The 17,886-nt window shown below is 44.1% G+C and overlaps 1 protein-coding gene across 1 annotated transcript in view; it reads left to right on the forward strand.

Annotated features, from left to right (window-relative positions):
* Positions 1–7,053: 7,053 nt before the first annotated feature.
* The window catches only part of LOC147617343 (uncharacterized), a 31,207-nt gene continuing 20,374 nt past the window's right edge, over positions 7,054–17,886 (forward strand). Inside the window, exon 1 of the mRNA XM_086776986.1 lies at positions 7,054–7,440. Coding sequence (XP_086633112.1) covers positions 7,328–7,440 — 113 coding nt within the window. The 5' untranslated portion in view covers positions 7,054–7,327. The remainder of the gene's footprint in view (positions 7,441–17,886) is intronic.

The raw sequence follows: 17,886 nt of genomic DNA on the forward strand, positions 1-17,886 counted from the left end.
GAAAGCACGTGAGGAACTCGATGAATCCCTTACGAAATTAAAGTAGTCTCTCAAAACCTCATTTGGAGGAATGCTCTTCTCTCATATGGTGAAGCCAGCATAGTGTCAGCACTTGCACCTTTAAGGACTCAACATGAGTTATACCAAAACATAAAGAGCTATCTAGAACATGACTGTAAAGATTCACAAGTTTCCAAACCGAATTCAGTTAGAATTGTCAGAGGACCGAGTATACCATTGTACACATTGGGTACTATTGAAAAAGCTGAGAGCCAAAAAGAGGATGAGAGTGAATAGGAATATGAAACCGAAATGGGATATGAAGCTAAAACACAAACTAAAACATCCATGGTTCCTCTTGAAGATTCTATTATGTTATGGTTAGATTTTCCTACAGGCAATGATGTTAAGTGCAAACTTGTGTTGATTAGCCCTCGAGCTAAACATTTAAGTTCTCGGTTACTTTAGCTATGCTACTCAAACAATCGATGGAGATGTGGAATTTACATTCCATATTACTCCTAGATTCCCTTGAGTATGATGCTGTCCTTGGTGGAACTTGGATACGTGACTCGTTGTATTCAATTGATGAATCCATGCAAACAGTCACCTTGAACACTCTTGCATACATTGTACAATTGCTATTATAGGAGGAAGAGACCTTGGAGGAGCTAGAACTTCTAACGTATCTTATTGAAAAGATTCCTGGTTGGATTGGAACTTTCCAATAAAATCACCACAGCTTAAGCACAACTTTATCCAACACAAGAACACAATCTCATGACCCTCAAGTTATGGGATTTGTTAGGTCAACCAACATTCACGGCTCATCCTGAAAGAATTACCTTTACACAAGACTTGAACATGCCATGTTTGGGGTACTTTGAACATGCCATGTTTGGGGTACTTTGAACATAAAGTGTATGTTGAGACTAACCCCCTTACTTGTTGCAAGTTTTTTATGATTGAGTATGTATTGGAAGCAGATTGGATCTTGGGGCGTAAATGGACTATTGCTACCCAAGCACCACTGTGCTTTGCCCCAGCGATAGGGTCATCATGATGGTCAATAGCATAAAGTTGACAATACCATACTGCAAGGAAGAGGATCCAACCTTAATGGATTTCTATGATGCTGAACGCAAAAAGTTACAAGCCTCTTCCATGAAAACCCCTCTACATGATGACCTACCATCTGTGTCCCAGGACCGACTCCGATAAAGCGTCTACTTCTTCGAAGTTCGATGCCGAAACCTGACAATCAATAGCTATTCTTGAAGAAGTTCGCCCCACGTAACCATCTATCTCTAACAAGAAACTCAAAGGAAAAGCCTTGGAGCCTATACCTCTTCATTGCCAAACCTCACCAAAGGAGACAACCGCATGCTCGAAAACCTCATCACATCGATAGCCACTTCACAAGAGACTCTAGCCTCATCATTGTCAAAAATACCCATGAGTCTCAAACCTGCAGCCTCAGCACCAACTAATGTGAAGGAGAGCTCACAACCTTCCACTTCAATCATAAAGAAAAATCCACCAAGACAACAAAAATCAAGGTATCTTAATGGTATCAAAATGTGGGTGGAGAAGGAGCTACTTGTTGCTCAAGGCTACTACAAATGTGTTAGTATACACTCAATGCCCACCTCTCCGCACGTATCTCACTTTGACGTATAATGCACATTTGTTAGGCGCCCATTATGAGGAGTAGTCGTGGTGCATATGTCTTTAGTGGGAACCCCAACTTAGATGCCAATGGGGTCATTATTATGACAATTGATGATGGTTAGGAGATGGTTAGGGGTATGAGAGTTAGTTGCCCAGAGTTAGTTGCCCACCTCTCCGCACGTATCTCACTTTGACGTATAATGCACATTTGTTAGGCGCCCATTATGAGGAGTAGTCGTGGTGCATATGTCTTTAGTGGGAACCCCAACTTAGATGCCAATGGGGTCATTATTATGACAATTGATGATGGTTAGGAGATGGTTAGGGGTATGAGAGTTAGTTGCCCAGAGTTAGTTGCCCACCTCTCCGCACGTATCTCACTTTGACGTATAATGCACATTTGTTAGGCGCCCATTATGAGGAGTAGTCGTGGTGCATATGTCTTTAGTGGGAACCCCAACTTAGATGCCAATGGGGTCATTATTATGACAATTGATGATGGTTAGGAGATGGTTAGGGGTATGAGAGTTAGTTGGGGTCCGGGGCATCACCCCAGTAAGGGGGTCCAAGGGGCTAGCAGCCCCCCTAGGGCAGGGGTTCTGGGGCAGCAGCGGTATGAGGAATATTCCCTAGAATATTTCCTCGGATACTAGGTCCATCATTAGTGGGCGGTAGTCGGTGGGCTGCGTTCTTGATACATGGGCGGTGGCCGTGTCTATATGCAATGTAACCGTCCTCATTACATATGTGTCTACCACACTGCCTACAGTACTATATATGGACATGGTTGCCATGAGCTAAGGCATCCAATGCTTGCGAGTATCCACCCCCTTCTACACTTCGTACATACTCTATCAAGAGTCTGTCTAGATTACCATCTAAGCTCTACTTGAGAGCGCAAGGGTGGACAACACCATCACTTGTACCTCTTTGGTATAATCAGAATTTTAAATTCTCTCCATTGTGTATCTATTGCATTGTTTATTGTGCTTTGTCTTGCTATCTCTTTTCGCTGTGCCATACTCTTATAGAAGGAGACACTCAAATTTGGGTGCCTCGACAGTCAAAGCCTCTTTCTCAACGTAACACTCAGGGGCCAAGGAAAAAGAAAAGTACTCCCACAACACCCAAAAGATTACTACAAGCACAAGGGAGTACCAAGGAAATACGAACGCTTGGATTTCCAAGTGCATCACAAAGTCCCCTAAGCTTGTACAAAGAAGAAAGCCTCATCACCAAAAGCATCAGTCCACCAATTTATAATGTTCATGAAATATGGATGCATGTGTACATGCTTCAACAAGGATATTATGAAGGTAATACCATCATATGGTTTCCAAAATCAAACAACATGAAGAAAGTCTCACCACCGACTTCAACCCTAACAGCTTCACCTAAAGTTCGACAAGAATGGAGGCACAAGCAACACCAAGCAAGTCACTCAACCACTCTCGTGCATTCAGCATCTTCACAAGAGCTTTTGTGTTCAAGCAACCCCAATGGTAACCAACCGGCAGTCTTACCTACCACCTCGACAACATTTGAGCCAAAAATTCAAGAATCAAGTGCCATGTATGCAACAACGGAGACTTATGAGCGCATCAAAGACAAACTCACAATGCTCTTTTCACCCCTTTGGAAGTGAAATGTAAGTGCAAAAGCTACGTGGCAGACATAAAAACCTATTTTCTTAAAAAGGAGACTAGCCACAAGAACCGGTTGCGCAAGCTGGTAGCCCCAAAAAAAAAGACATAAAAACAAACACAAACATAAGGGAGTCACACATATGGCCTACTTAGAAGTGGTAGAATATCACAAGAAACTCCCAACGATCTTCAATAGCCATTATATTTTATTAAGCTTATAGCTTACTATTCTTTTGGTTATGTTAATGTAGCATATGCTGCATGAGTACATATCCATACTCATGCACTGGAGGACATTTACAGCAAAGCCTCACCATCAATAACTTTCCAGGTACATCTCTGGATGGGAGGGGCATGGTGGGCAAAATCCTAGTCAAGGTACAACCCATCGCCTGGAAATTTCTTTCAAATTGCACACCTCTCCAAACGACGCTAACATCTTCACAAATCAATGATATCCAATCCTTAGTAAAGATATCTATATTAGCCTCACAAGTCGACATTATTCTTTCAATCCTCGCCAACCAGTAGCTACTTCAACACAGATTAGTTCAATAAGAGTCTATATGACTCAATTATTGTACTTCATATATATCTGCTTCATAAGAGCACTTAAATATACATAAAAACATAAAAAGCACATGGAAAGAAGCATGCAGGAACATGTCCTACTCAATAATATTTGATAAGAATCCTACCCACAAAGGGACATCATCGAAGGCCAATTTCTTCAAATGATGAATGTTGCTTCAATGAATCAAATGAGGAACTGAGAATCACCATCTCGTTCTAATGATAATGTCTAAGTTCCATCCTTCCCTCTCTTCTCTCCCATTATTAACATCTCTTAGAGTTCCCACTAACATAAATCACATGTAACCTTGCTTATGATTGCCAAAAACAAAGTGAGCAAACCCCTCCCCCCCCCAAAAAAAAACATACTCACACAAATATAAAATTGCAATCATTCGCAAAAAACCCCACCCCGTTAGGAATTCCCAATAAACCACTAACCTTTTCATTCACTAACTAGCTTTTCTTATTTCTTTTGAAGGAACAAAGACCATTAAACGTCAATCATCATCAAGCCATCGCCAAAGCTTGTTAATTCTCCCCACATAAAGGTCTTCAACATGATTTACGAGGACACAATTCCCATCAGAAAGGGAGGAATGTTAACCCATTCCTAGGGTTAACAAGAACTACCACCATTATCTTACATCAAGGAGTCAAGGTAGATACACCAAAGGGTTATACATTCACGATATGAAGCAATGGTGTCCAAATCTACAACTTGGACGGGCGCCCGTAATGATGTGACAAAGTATTTATGGCGATTCCCACTTCAAGAACGTGTGGTAGCATGTAGTATGAAGTACCAGTGATGTACTTTATGGATATATTATGAGAGTAGTCGTTTTGTTATAATAGCATTAGGCCTCTTATGAGCCTAAAGTGCCTCGTTAACCACAGTTTAAGTGAGTGTGAACACTTATGGCCATGTATATAAGTGAAATTTCTCTCATAATACAACAGACTCTCCCATTGTGCAATTGAGTCTTGCTCTTGCTAATCCTCTTGCTAATCTCTCCCTAATGCATGCTAGTGAGTGTGTGACTGAAGTAAGGTGAGAGGAGGGACGAGTACCCGTAGTGTAATGCAACGGTGTGACCGCTCTCGCAGAAGGCACGGTGGAATTGCTTCTCAAGGAGTGTAGAGTTTGGAGACCTCAAGGGTTATGAGCTTAGCCATTGGAAATATCGTCCCACGAGATAGTTGCGGTTCACCAGGTAATCTGTTGTTGGATGTGTTTCAAGGGGGGTTAGGGTGAGCCATAACAATGAATCTAGAACCTCAAGAGGCACACAATGACCAAACAGAGCTGTTAGTGCCCATTACTCAAGCAAGTCCGATACAACCAGCCTCAGAGGCTCCAAAGAACTTGACAAATATTGCTCCATCTTCTAGAGGATATCTAAGAACATGTACGAATGGGGTACTCAAAAGTGTAGATTGGGAATATAACATTGAGACCCAACTACTCAAGGACTTGTCCACGCACCAAATCTATGAAGTCCTTTGGTAAGAAATTGTGCAAGATATATCTGGTACCATGAAACGAGCTGAGCATCTCAAAGAGGTTACCAATTGCATTGCTAAAGTAGTTCAGAATGAGCGAAACTTGCTTGCAACAACCACCCTACCTACAAATGTACCCATGCCACAAACTCAAGGAAATAAGGTAGAAACTGTGGTGCCAGAATTGATTCGAACATCACCTCAAAGCCCATCATGTGCTACTTCTATCATGCCACCACAAGGCTTCCAAAAAAACAAGCTCCACTTATGCCTCCACATGAGGGGGATGGCAACAAGATGTTCACTACCAATGTGGCTATGGCAGCCAAGGAGAGTGAGTTTCCTAGCTCAAGTTCACAAGATATGAAAATGAATAATATGCTTAGCTCAACTAAGAGCTCCACCATAGACCCACAAGGAGGACAAATTGCTAGTGCTAGGTGCTTAAATGCTAGTTCTATTGGCTCTTTGGACTCTTTAGTGGACATAACAACAACTTTCCCTAAAGATAGCCCAAAATCTCCTCAATCATCTAATTCAAGCTCTAGGGTTATTTAAAAGAGACTATTTGGTACAATGGAGATGAGCCCTGAGCAGACTTCTCAAGGACCCTTGAGCACATGGACGGAAGGAATTCTAAAGGGACAAGATTGGGATTATAACATAGCAACAAACATGCTTATCTCCCAAATTTCCTAATATGGATGGTCTTATTGCATCACATATTATATGTGCCTGTCTTTGATAGTACACACAATCATCATGCATCACATATTATATGTGCCTGTCTTTGATAGTACACACAATCATCATGGATAGATATAATCATCTTGTGATAACATGGTAGCTCCACAAGTAGGATTTTCATTGAGCCTCCAAGTAATGAGCATCAACCAAAATTAGACTAAGAAAGAAGACAACATCTGAATCAACAAATCGTTTATACAAGAAAAACTTTGTAAACAAAGACAATCCAAAGATTTAATTAATATTAGCGTTCATTTGCCAATCGTTTGTACAAGAAAAAATTTGTAAAACAAAGACAATTCATAGATTTAATTAATATTAGAGTTCATTTGCTGGAAAATACATTCATGGATGTTGGTACTCATGGATATAGTGTACACTTAATAAAGATGGACGTTGGTATTCATACATTCCACATCGGTGAGTGTTCAGGCCGTGTGCGCTAGTTTTGGATTGTGACCTTGCTCTTATGCGCATAAGGAGATTTACATCATTTGCTAGAGAATACACTCATGGGCGTACTTAATAAAGATGGATGTTGCTATTCATACAGTCCACATCACTGTCCAGGCCGTTGCACTAGTTTTGGATGGCGACCTTACTCTTATGTGCATAAGGAGATTTACACACCACTCAACAAGGAGGAAGTTGTCAACGGGCTCTAGCCTGGGTGGTGGCAGCCCTAGCCTCTCAAAGGGAGGTCGTGGGTTCAAGCTTACACAATGACATCTCCTTTCAGTAACTAATAAAAAAAAACAAGGAGGAAGTTAACGAGATGTAACGAGAGGGTATCACAATCTTGGTCACAATCCTGCTCAACAAAAAAAATGATATTTTTCGAAAATGGCTTGGGCGAGCAAGAATTAATTAATGAAGTTCCTCCTTTCATCTATGGTCTGGGGTGTTCACACGCATGGACTTGTTCGTACATAAAAAATGACATTCTTTCAGGCTGCGGTGTGTACCGCCCCTGACAGGGCGATTACACACGTGACACCGGTGGCGCGTGTCTTTCCGCTGGCGAGGCGTGCTGCGTGCGCCAGAGCCGACTAGGCCATAATTTTCTAAACCCTTTTTAGTGGTACTATATAAACCCTGCCATCACCTTCTTCTCCGAATCTCCGCTTCATATATTTGATTGATCCCTCTGTGTTTTGTTGGGCGGGGAGGCCAAGGGTCTCAAGATGGTCTATTACTTCAAGGCGCGCCCTGAGGTGGGCGATTATGTCATCTATATGGGCCTGGACAAGTTTGAAAACGAGGATCTCATAAAGTACGGCATTCCGGAAGACATCTGGTGAGAGTCCATCATTGAGACACATGTTTTTTTGTATGGATCCCTTGCTTAGATGATTTAATCTTGAGTGATCCCTTGCTAATCTTGTACATGTCTATGATCAATTGGGTTCTTCAGTCGGATTTTTATACTGTGCCTTAGGTATGGGCAGTGGTAATTGTTATGTCATCATCCATCATTAGTTTTTTTGGGTTCATTGGGCTCCCCTGCTTTGTGAGTGGCCAGTGTATGGATACATTACAGCCTCCTGACTCTGCAGTGGGGGGCTGATTCGCTGCAACTTGTCTTATGGCTGGATCAGTGAGGGGGGAAGTTACTGCTCGTTGAGATTATCTAGCAATTTTTGTTAGCTTTTCAAGAGAAAACCTTGTTTCTTGACACTTGGATGGCTATGGGCTGAGTTCTTCATTCTGCTTTCGGTGCAAAGTTGTACATGCTGATGTGGATTTGATGAATCTCCTGAGTACCTGCTACATCAAAAGTACCTTTTGTAGGATGTGAACTGCATAACGTACACACTGCTGGTGTTCATGGGCTGGGTGTGTCTTGGGTGGATATTGCTTTGGCCGTTTCCTTGAGGCTATATCTGTGCCTCTCGGGCTTGAGGCCGGTAGTCTTCGTGCCGGGTGAAGTTCCCTTCTGCAGCCAGAACCGAGGACGAGTGGGGATGTTATTGGAGATTCTTCTTGGCTGCCTACTGTCATGTGCATCCGTTCATCCCAATGCTCATAGACATGTATATTCTCATTAGCAAATATATGGGCAGATTCAGGGGCAGATTTTGCAGCCCTACAAGCTCCCGGAAGTGCCCAAGACATAGCCCAATGGTTGGGACACCTTTTGGGCATAGTTTGGACACAAAATATGACTGTTTGGACAATGTTTTGTGTGAAAAATAGGCAAAACCGACTTGATTACGAATTCATTCCTTTTTCCTATAAATAGGATCATTAGGCATTCATTAGAATCATCATTCAAAGATCAAGAGGATCCATTTGTTAGAGTTTGCAAGGCAGCAAGGACACAGTAGTGGATTAGTAGGAGCTTCTCTTGTTCGATTGCAAGTAGAGGGTTGCAAGGATCCTTGGTATGCATCATGAAGTTGTGAATCAGCAAGATCATTGTATATATAGCATGTTTTGGCAATATATAGAGTAGATTAGGTCTATTTCTCTTTCTTTTTTGTGTCTTTGCTAAACATAGATTAGCGTTATCTTCTTTGCTTAGTTTTAATCATGAACACGCTTCCGCAACGCATGTTACATTGGTATCAGAGCTTAGGTCACCCTAGGACAGCCCTTAGCTTATGTTTGGTGCAGGTTGAATTAGGGTTTGCAATTTAAGGTTTACGAGCAAGATTAGGGTTTACGTTTTTGCGTTATATCTGCGTTTTTGCATGAGCTTTTTGTTCATTTTCAGCATAGTATAGTACTTAAAAGTCTAGTTTTCAGCCTAGCATGATCCTAGGAAGTTTAGAAAGCATGTAGAACTCTAGAGTTAGGGTTTTTGGGCTAATTACAACAGAAAAAACAGCAAAATAATATCATGAGTTCAGAGGCAATGGACGATGACTTTCTCAAGACTTTGCAGAGTCGTCGGGGACGGGAAGATGAACGATACAAAAGGGGACAAGAACACTATGCTCAGTATGAACAAATCATTGTTGGGACCAGGTTTAGGCAACAACTCGTAGAAGAGCTTCAAGAAGAGGCGCGTCAAGGCTCACTTCTATACGAGCAAAGGTGGACACAGCTCAAGGAGACATGGGCACAATTCATGGCAGCATCAACAAAGGCCAAGAAGGAATCACCTAGGGTTGTGAAGCAGCCCGTGACCGAGAGCGTTTACCCAACGAAAAGAGAGCTTCTAAGATGAGTTCTCGGGAGACGTAATCACAGAAAGAGGTGTTTCCGAGGAGGTGCCATTACCTGGGATGCACATGCCAGAACCAGAACCAAAGCCAAAGCTAGAGCCAGAAGCCAAACTAGAACCAGAACCACATATCGCGCAAGTGGATCTTTCCAAATCCTATTTGAAGGAGGATGAGGTCAACCCGATAGTTCCCAAGGAGGTGGATCTCTCCAAATCCTACTTGGAGGAGGATGAGGTCATCTCGACAGTTTCAGAGGAGTTTTCAGAAGATCCAAAGACCGAGCCAGAGAACTTGAAGACCAAGTCAAAGAGCTTGGGGATTAAGCCGATGGATATGAAGTGCAATCTTCAATTGGACCAGAACGGAATCGGAGCAAAGGTGTATGGATTACCCCACTGCTCCAAGCTTAGGAAAAGGGGATGTCATGTGCATCTGTTCATCCCAATGATCATAGACATGTATATTCTCATTAGCAAATATATGGGCAGATTTAGAGCAGATTTTGCAGCCCTACAAGCTCCCAGAAGTGCCCAAGACATAGCCCAATGGTTGGGACACCTTTTGGGCATAGTTTGGACACAAAATATGACTGTTTGGACAATGTTTTGTGGGATAAATTGGCAAAACTGACTTGATTACGAATTCATTCCTTTTTCCTATAAATAGGATTATTAGGCATTCATTAGAATCATCATTCAAAGATCAAGAGTATCCATTTGTTAGAGTCTGCAAGGCAGCAAGGACACAATGGTGGATCAGTAGGAGCTTCTCTTGTTCGATTGCAAGTAGAGGGTTGCAAGGATCTTTGGTATGCATCATGAAGCTGTGAATCAGCACTGTATATATAACATGTTTTGGCAATATACAGTAGATTAGGTCTATCTCTTCTTCTCTTTTGTGTCTTTGCTAAACATAGGATTAGTGTTATCTTCTTTGCTTAGCGTTAATCATGAACACGCTTCCGCAATGCATGTTACACCTACTCTCTTGGCCACCCCATTGTCCATACCTCGGTAGGACCATGTGCTCCATGGTGGAGATTGAAGACAAGTTCTATGCTTTATGGATTCCTTGAGGTTCACAAGAATCTAGGAATTTGTGGTCATCTTTTGGGACATTAATTTTGTACATCTGGATAACTTGGTGATAGACTCATGAGCACCCCCAAAGCTTGTAACAGATAAATAAATACTCTTTAGTAATATGACATAAATTCCAAGGGGGAGGGCCGGCCCATGCCGGTCCTACGTGTGGTGTCTAATTTCTTAGTGTGCCTATGGTTTCAAGTGGATAAATTGAGCGCCTTTATTGTAAGTGTTTAATTGCATTCATAGTCGTGTGTGAACCCTCAGATTGGTTACATTTGGCTCTTTGGAGAGGCTGTGTCCTCTGGTGGCTCACTGGGTGTGATGAAACCGATCCCGTTAAGTGGGAATAGACTCCGTTGGACACCCACACGCGTAATAGCACAACTTAAAATCACAATTTGAAATGGACAACTTAATAACAACTTGAAATTGAAATGAAATAGATGGACACCAGCACTGGGGCCGGAACGGGCCGATCCCCCCCCCTCAATATATGATATATTTATTGGGAGTATTTAACAAATACAATGCTCCATGGGTTCAAAGAACTGATGTCCATGTACAAATGAATACAGTACCAAACAAAAAGTTTGAAGTCGACGTTCGAAGTAGAGCGACCACTTGAGTGGTCCAGTCTCTATGGTCCTGTGCCTTCACTGGACTTCGCAGAGAGCGCCCCACTGGTGTTCCAGGACCACGCACAAACAGGTGCTCCTGTACTAATGGCTGGCTCTCGCGATCTCAGCACCTTTGGACCGTGGTTCTCCAAGAGCTTGGACTACCCGGCACCGAACGGGTGTTGCTGTAGAGAGAATCCCTTATCAGATTTATCACAAAGTACTTTACTTAAATCTGAAAATTCACTTACTTGTGGATGGCAGATGGAAGTCCAATACCCATGGTGTCTGTGTGTAGCTACTTGAGAGGGACACCGAGACACAGCAGCATGTCGAGAGTAGTTGCTTTGGGAAAAGTATTACCTCTTGAAGAAAAGAGATGCCGCCTATGTAAAGGAGGCACAACCGCCTACAAAGGAGAAGAGGAGCAGTCGCTGGAGATGGATACACAGGGGCTTGCTGTGAAGCCAGTGCAACCTGTATGGAGGTGACACACAGCCTGTATGGTTGCCAGGCTACAGTGGAGAAGGGATGGCAGCCTGCAGCCGCCGGCCTTTAGTGCACAGTTTGCGGGAGAGGACACACAGTGGACAGCCGCCTGCTGAAGTTGGAGCGCTGCCTGCATGAGATGGACAGCCGCCTTGTTGAGAGGTGTAACGCCTAGCTGCAGCTTGTGAAACCGATCCCGTCAAGTGGGAATAGACTCCGTTGGACACCCACACGCGTAATAGCACAACTTAATATCACAATTTGAAATGGACAACTTAATAACAACTTGAAATTGAAATGAAATGCAATGAGATAAATGGACACCAGCATTGGGGCCGGAACGGGCCGACCCCCCCCTCAATATATGATATATTTATTGGGAGTATTTAACAAATACAATGCTCCATGGGTTCCAAGAACCAGATGATGTCCATGTACAAATGAATACAGTACCACACAAAAGCTCGAAGTCGATATTCGAAGTAGAACGACCACTTGAGTGGTCCAATCTCTACGGTCCTGTGCTTTCACTGGACTCCACGGAGAGCGCCCAACTGGTGTTCCAAGACCACGCACGAACAGGCGCTCGTACTAACGCTGGCTCTCTCGATCTCAGCACTTTTGGACCGTGGTTCTCCAATAGCTTGGACTACCCGGCACCGAACGGGTGTTGCCGTGGAGAGAGTTCCTTATTAGATTTATCACAAAATACTTTACTTAAATCTGAAAATTCACTTACTTGAGATAGCAGATGGAAATCCAATACCCGAGGTATCTATGTGTAGTTACTTGAGTGGGACACCAGATGTAGCCACTTGAAGAAGGAAAACACCGCCTATGGAAAGGAGGTACAACCACCTGCTGTGCAGGACACAGCCGCCTTCGTGTGGAAGAGGAGGCGTAACTTGTCTTGCTACAGCCGCCTAGTGATGCAGCCGTCTGATGAGGAATACAACAGCCTGTATGGGAGGAGCGGCACGCGCAGTCACCAGCTGTGGACAAGCGCAACCACCTGATGAGGGTACAGCCACCTGAGAGGACGGGGGAAACAGCCGCCTAGGAAGCGCCTGGCTGCTGTGCACAGACACCTAGCTGTAGCTTGCGCAGCTGCCTAGTGTGTAGTGGGCAGCCTGCTGGAGGACAGGCGCAGCCTCTGCAGATGAGGCGCAGCACCTGCTGGAGGTAGCCCACGACTGCCTGCAGGAGAAAAAGGCAGTGTAGCCTGCATATATGTAGCCGCCCGCTGAAGGAACACAGTCGCCGGGTAGAGGAGGAAAAACGGCCGCCTGCAAATACAGATACGCAGCAGCAGCCTAGAGATGGGGTAGAAACGTAGCCTGAAGTGAATGCAGCCGCCTGCGGGATGGAGGTGGCGTCGCTTGAAAACAAAACGAAGGAGATGATCGCTGGTATATTCCACGAAGGGTGATGGCTCTCTTTTTGTAAAGGTTGGAGAGCGAGTTAGAACCATAGCGTTGGCTAGCTCCCCACATTTGCATATGAGTGGCCAGTTCCAAGGAGGTGTGGGTAGGTGACCATGCACCCACCCCCACACACACACACTTAAGTGTGGCTCCCCACCTTGGCCCCTAAGTGGGTGCCCAAAGGGGGTGCCCACTTTTAAGTGAGTGAACATATAACCTTATAAATCAAAAGGTTAGAGATTAAAGTATTAAACTAACATGTGCAATATACTTACCACCTGTTCACATGCAACAAAACTCGTCAGAAGACAGAGCAGACTTCACGACTCACTGGCAGGCGTCCCTGCTCAGTAAGTGACACGTCAAGCAGGCAAACACAAAAATACAAGTCATACGAAAACAGTTTCAAACATGCAGAACATGAGTGCATGTGCAAATAGTATCATGGACATATCTCCCGTTCATGGAATAAGTACAAAATATCTGTCGGCACAAAAATGGCATGACGTAAAACATAAATCCTGGTCTTCCTATGGAGTGACAGTCCCATAGGTAAGACACAGTTCCAGGCACGAGCCTCCCTATGGAGTGACAGTCCCATAGGTAAGACACGGCACGAATAGTGGCTCTTCCATGGCGTGACAATCCCATGGATCGAACACAGTCCAGGTCATACACGGGTGGCACCAGTCTGGCTCCCGTCCATTTCAGCAAAATACTGGCCTCTTCACATGAGACACCGGCCTGGCCTCAAGTGAACGAGACGCAAAAACTGGAGATGGACCAAATGGTCGGCCAATTGGTGACATCCCCCCGGGCTTCTAAAGAGTTGTCCTCAACTGAAAAGCCTCAAGATATGCCTGCAACAACTGTGGGTAGTCAACAAAATAGTCCTCATTTACCCATTTTGCATCAATAGGCAAATAATTTTTAAACTTCACAAGGTATCTCCTGGAAAGCTTCCTTGCAGGGAGCTTTCGCTCCTTGTGAAAAACAATCTGTTATGACTGGAGGATCTCCTCAAGCTCATCAATCTCTGGCGGATCATCTGTGAGCTCGTCAGGATCTGGCCCCACATATTTCCGAAATAGACTCACATGAAATGCATTGTGAATCTTCCAGTGACTAGGCAAAGCAAGCTTGTATGACACTTCATTGATCTTCTGAATCACCTTGAAGGGTCCATAATAGCGAGGAGAAAGCTTAGGATATGATTCTTCTCGTCCTGGCCTCTTCCGAAGCCTGGCCTTCTCAAATTTCAGCAAAACCCAATCACCTTCTTTGACTTGCATGTCCCTTCTATGCTTGTCAGCAGCCATTTTATGCTTATCTTGTGACCTTGCAATGGCTGTCCGCACCTGACCAAAGGATTTATCAGTGTTGCAAAAATCTCATCCTTTGTACGAAGGATGGGTGGCAATACCACTCTGCCATAGATAATCTCAAATGGAGCCTTTCCAGTGGAGGCATGGATTGTATTGTTGTAGGCAAACTCAACAAGCGGAAGATACTTCTCCCATGCAGTCTTTTGATTTGCCACATAACACTTCAATAAATCCAGCACGGTTGAATTTGCAGCTTCACTTTGGCCATCCGTTTGGGGATGATAAGCTGATGAAAACTCAAGTTTAGTACGCATATTATCAAATAAAGCCCTCCAGAAGAGGCTTGTAGTCCTGGGATCTCTATCCCCAACAATGGATTTAGGCATACCATGATGCTTGAAAATATTAGCAAGAAAAAGCTTTACCATATGATCAGCTTTAATGGTTTTCTTGACGGGCAAGAAATGAGCTTGCTTGCTAAACCTGTCCACAATGGTCCAAATAGCATCATTCCTATGCTGGGATCTAGGCAAGTCCATAATAAAATCCATAGTAATACTTTCCCAAGGTTGCGAGGGAATAGGCAATGGCTGAAGCAAACCTGGAGGTTTTTGCCTATCAAATTTCACCTTTTGGCAAGTAATACATGCACGTATATAAGCCTCAATGTCTTTACGCATGGTTGGCCAAAAGAAATATCTTTGAATCATGCATGTAGTAGGCATAATACCTCTATGACCAGCATAAGGTGGAGCGTGACATTTGTCCATAACCTTTGAATGCAAATCCTTCACCACACATAGGCAATTATCCTTCATAAGATAACCCTCGTTGATACCATAAGAGGCCTGTGAATGACCAGCCATCAAATTAGGGCAAAAATCAGCATCCAAATGATACAATTCTCACATAGCAGATAAGTCTCCATGAGAGGCCACTGAGACTGCAGCTACATAAGGCCTCTTGGATAATGCATCGGCCACCACATTTTTCTTTCCTGGAGTATGCACAATCTGAAAATGAAACATGGAAAGAAAGTTTGCCATTCTCATCTGCTTCTCCGAAAGCTTTGTTTGAGATAGAAAGTATTAAACTAACATGTGCAATATACTTACCACCTCTTCACGTCAGAAGACAGAGCGGACTTCATGACTCACTGGCAGGTGTCCCCGCTCAGTAAGTGACACGTCAAGTAGGCAAACACAAAAATACAAGTCATACGAAAACAGTTTCAAACATGCAGAACATGAGTGCATGTGCAAATAGTATCATGGACATCTCTCCCGTTCATGGAACAAGTCCACGGTCGTTGTTCCCCACAGGACTCCGTTTGAGGCATTTTTTTGTCGAAAAGCCAACCGTTTCTCATTTCCATGTCTTTGGGTGTCGTGCATACACTCACACTCCGAATGACACAAGGAGCAAGCTTGAGCCAAGGAGTGAGTTGCTCATTTTTGTGGGCTACTCTTTTGAATCAAAGGCTTACAAAGTTTTTGATCCACGATAACTCGAAAGCATTGACCGTAAGGGCACGTGGTCCCTTGTGGATCGCCCTAGTCATAAGGTCGTTGGAACCAAATGGATCTTCTACACCAAATTTAAACCCGATGGTACCTTGGACAGATACAAAGTCCGGTTTGTTGTGCAAGGCTTTCACCAAAAAGAAGGCATTGCTTTCTACGAGACCTTTGCACCCACTGCTCGAATGACGACAATCCATCTTTTACTCAATCTGGTTGCTCACCACAAATGGCCAGTCTATCAGATGGATGTTAAGAGTGCCAATAGCATTCTCGAAGAGGTCATCTATGTTGACCAACCTCCGGGTTTCCCGCTCCCCGGGTTTGAGGACACAGTCTTTCGCTTGCATAAAGCTCTTTATGGGCTTAAGCAAGCCCCCCGGGTGTGGTATCATTGCATCGATAAAATTTTTTGCAGCCAAGGTTTTCAGCCATCTCACTGTGACCCCAATATCTATATTCACATTGATCAGGCGATGGTTTGCTACCTAGTACTGTATGTCGATGACCTCATTATTTCTGGTTCACATCAGGCTAATATCACGGCACAGCTCAAACAAACTTTTGAGATGACTGATCTCGGTCTTCTCTCATATTTCCTTGGCATGGAGGTGGCTCAACATCCTGATGGTATTTTTGTATCTCTACAGAAGTATTGTCTCCAACTCATTACTTCCTACTTTCCTGATGGTGCTATCCCTGTGGCTACTACCGTCAAACTGTCAAAGGAAGTGGACTCACCTCCACATGAAGAGCGAGCCTACCGCTAAGTGGTTGGGAAACTTATGTGGCTCACAAATTCTTGTCCTGATATCTCTTATTGCACATCCATTTTAAGTCAGTATTTCAATGCTCCTAAGGGGCCACATTGGAGTTCAGCAATGAGGGTTGTTCGCTATCTAGTAGGTACCTACTTGTATGGACTTCACTACAGTCGTGGGATCACCTTGCGTGGTTACATGAACTCCGACTGGGCTGGTGATCTTGATTCCCGACGTTCTTATGGTGGTTATTTGTACTCCCTCGGATCTGCCGCTTTCTCTTGGTCTAGCAAAAAACAGGATACCGTTGCAGGTTCTTCCGCTGAAGCCGAATACCGGGCCCTCTATGATGCCACCACTAAGGCTATGTATCTTCATCAGCTTCTTTCGGAGATGCGCGTCCCCATTGACACCGTGTCTATCATCTTCGTCGACAGTCAGAGTGCAATTTCCCTTGCTAAGCATGTGGGTGTACATTTTCATTTTACTAGGGAACAAGTTGAGCTTGGTACCATCCGACTCCACTACATTCCTACGGTGGACAACCATGCAGACATTCTTACGAAGTCCGTCAACCGCCCCATTCTCGAGCGTCTTCGCGATCGGATCGGCATCGGTCCACCACCATCATCCTCCGCACATTGAGAGGGGGATCTTCCTGTCCCTTCACATTTTTTATCATTTTTGTATCGGGCACATGAGTTAGTGAAAACCCCATGAGGGCACGACTCATGTGAAAACCCACTACATTGCATTTTTTTCCATCTTGCATTCCCTATGCACAGCATTCTGTTTTTGTGTTTGGGGCGCATGTATGAATGAAAACCCAAAAATGGGCATTCATGCATGTGAAAACCTCTTGCATTGTGGCATTCTTCCGATACCTCCCAAACTACTGCTGAACTGGTCACCTACATCAAGGGTGATCATCAACGTTTTTCCTCTTTGGTTGTTGCTGTTGGTACACGCCGCATTCATCTGCATTTCACTTCAGCATACTTCCACGTTTTACTTCAGCAGTCATCAGGACATCAGCGCTTACATCTCAGCTCACTCACCCTTACATCAGGCATATATCAGCGCTTACAGTAGGCTTGCTTCAGGACTGTTATCTGCGTTTTTGGGACATCAGCCTTGGGCCCCCAACATGTGGCCACTGGGTAAACGGATCAAGGGGTTCCAGACCAAAGGCTGCTGGGGCCGCTTCTCTGAGGCAACTGGAACTATCTGTCTGAGGGCTGGCCTGAGATGATCCTAAGCCCGAAGTAAACTAGCGGCAAATCTATCCTCAAAAGCTGGGCTAAAGCCATGGGCTCTCATCTCTGTGAAGATCCATCGGGTACTCTTTG

This window comes from Cibotium barometz, chromosome 37, assembly GCF_041138505.1.
Source record: "Cibotium barometz isolate CiBa-2024 chromosome 37, ASM4113850v1, whole genome shotgun sequence".
NCBI lineage: Eukaryota > Viridiplantae > Streptophyta > Polypodiopsida > Cyatheales > Cibotiaceae > Cibotium > Cibotium barometz.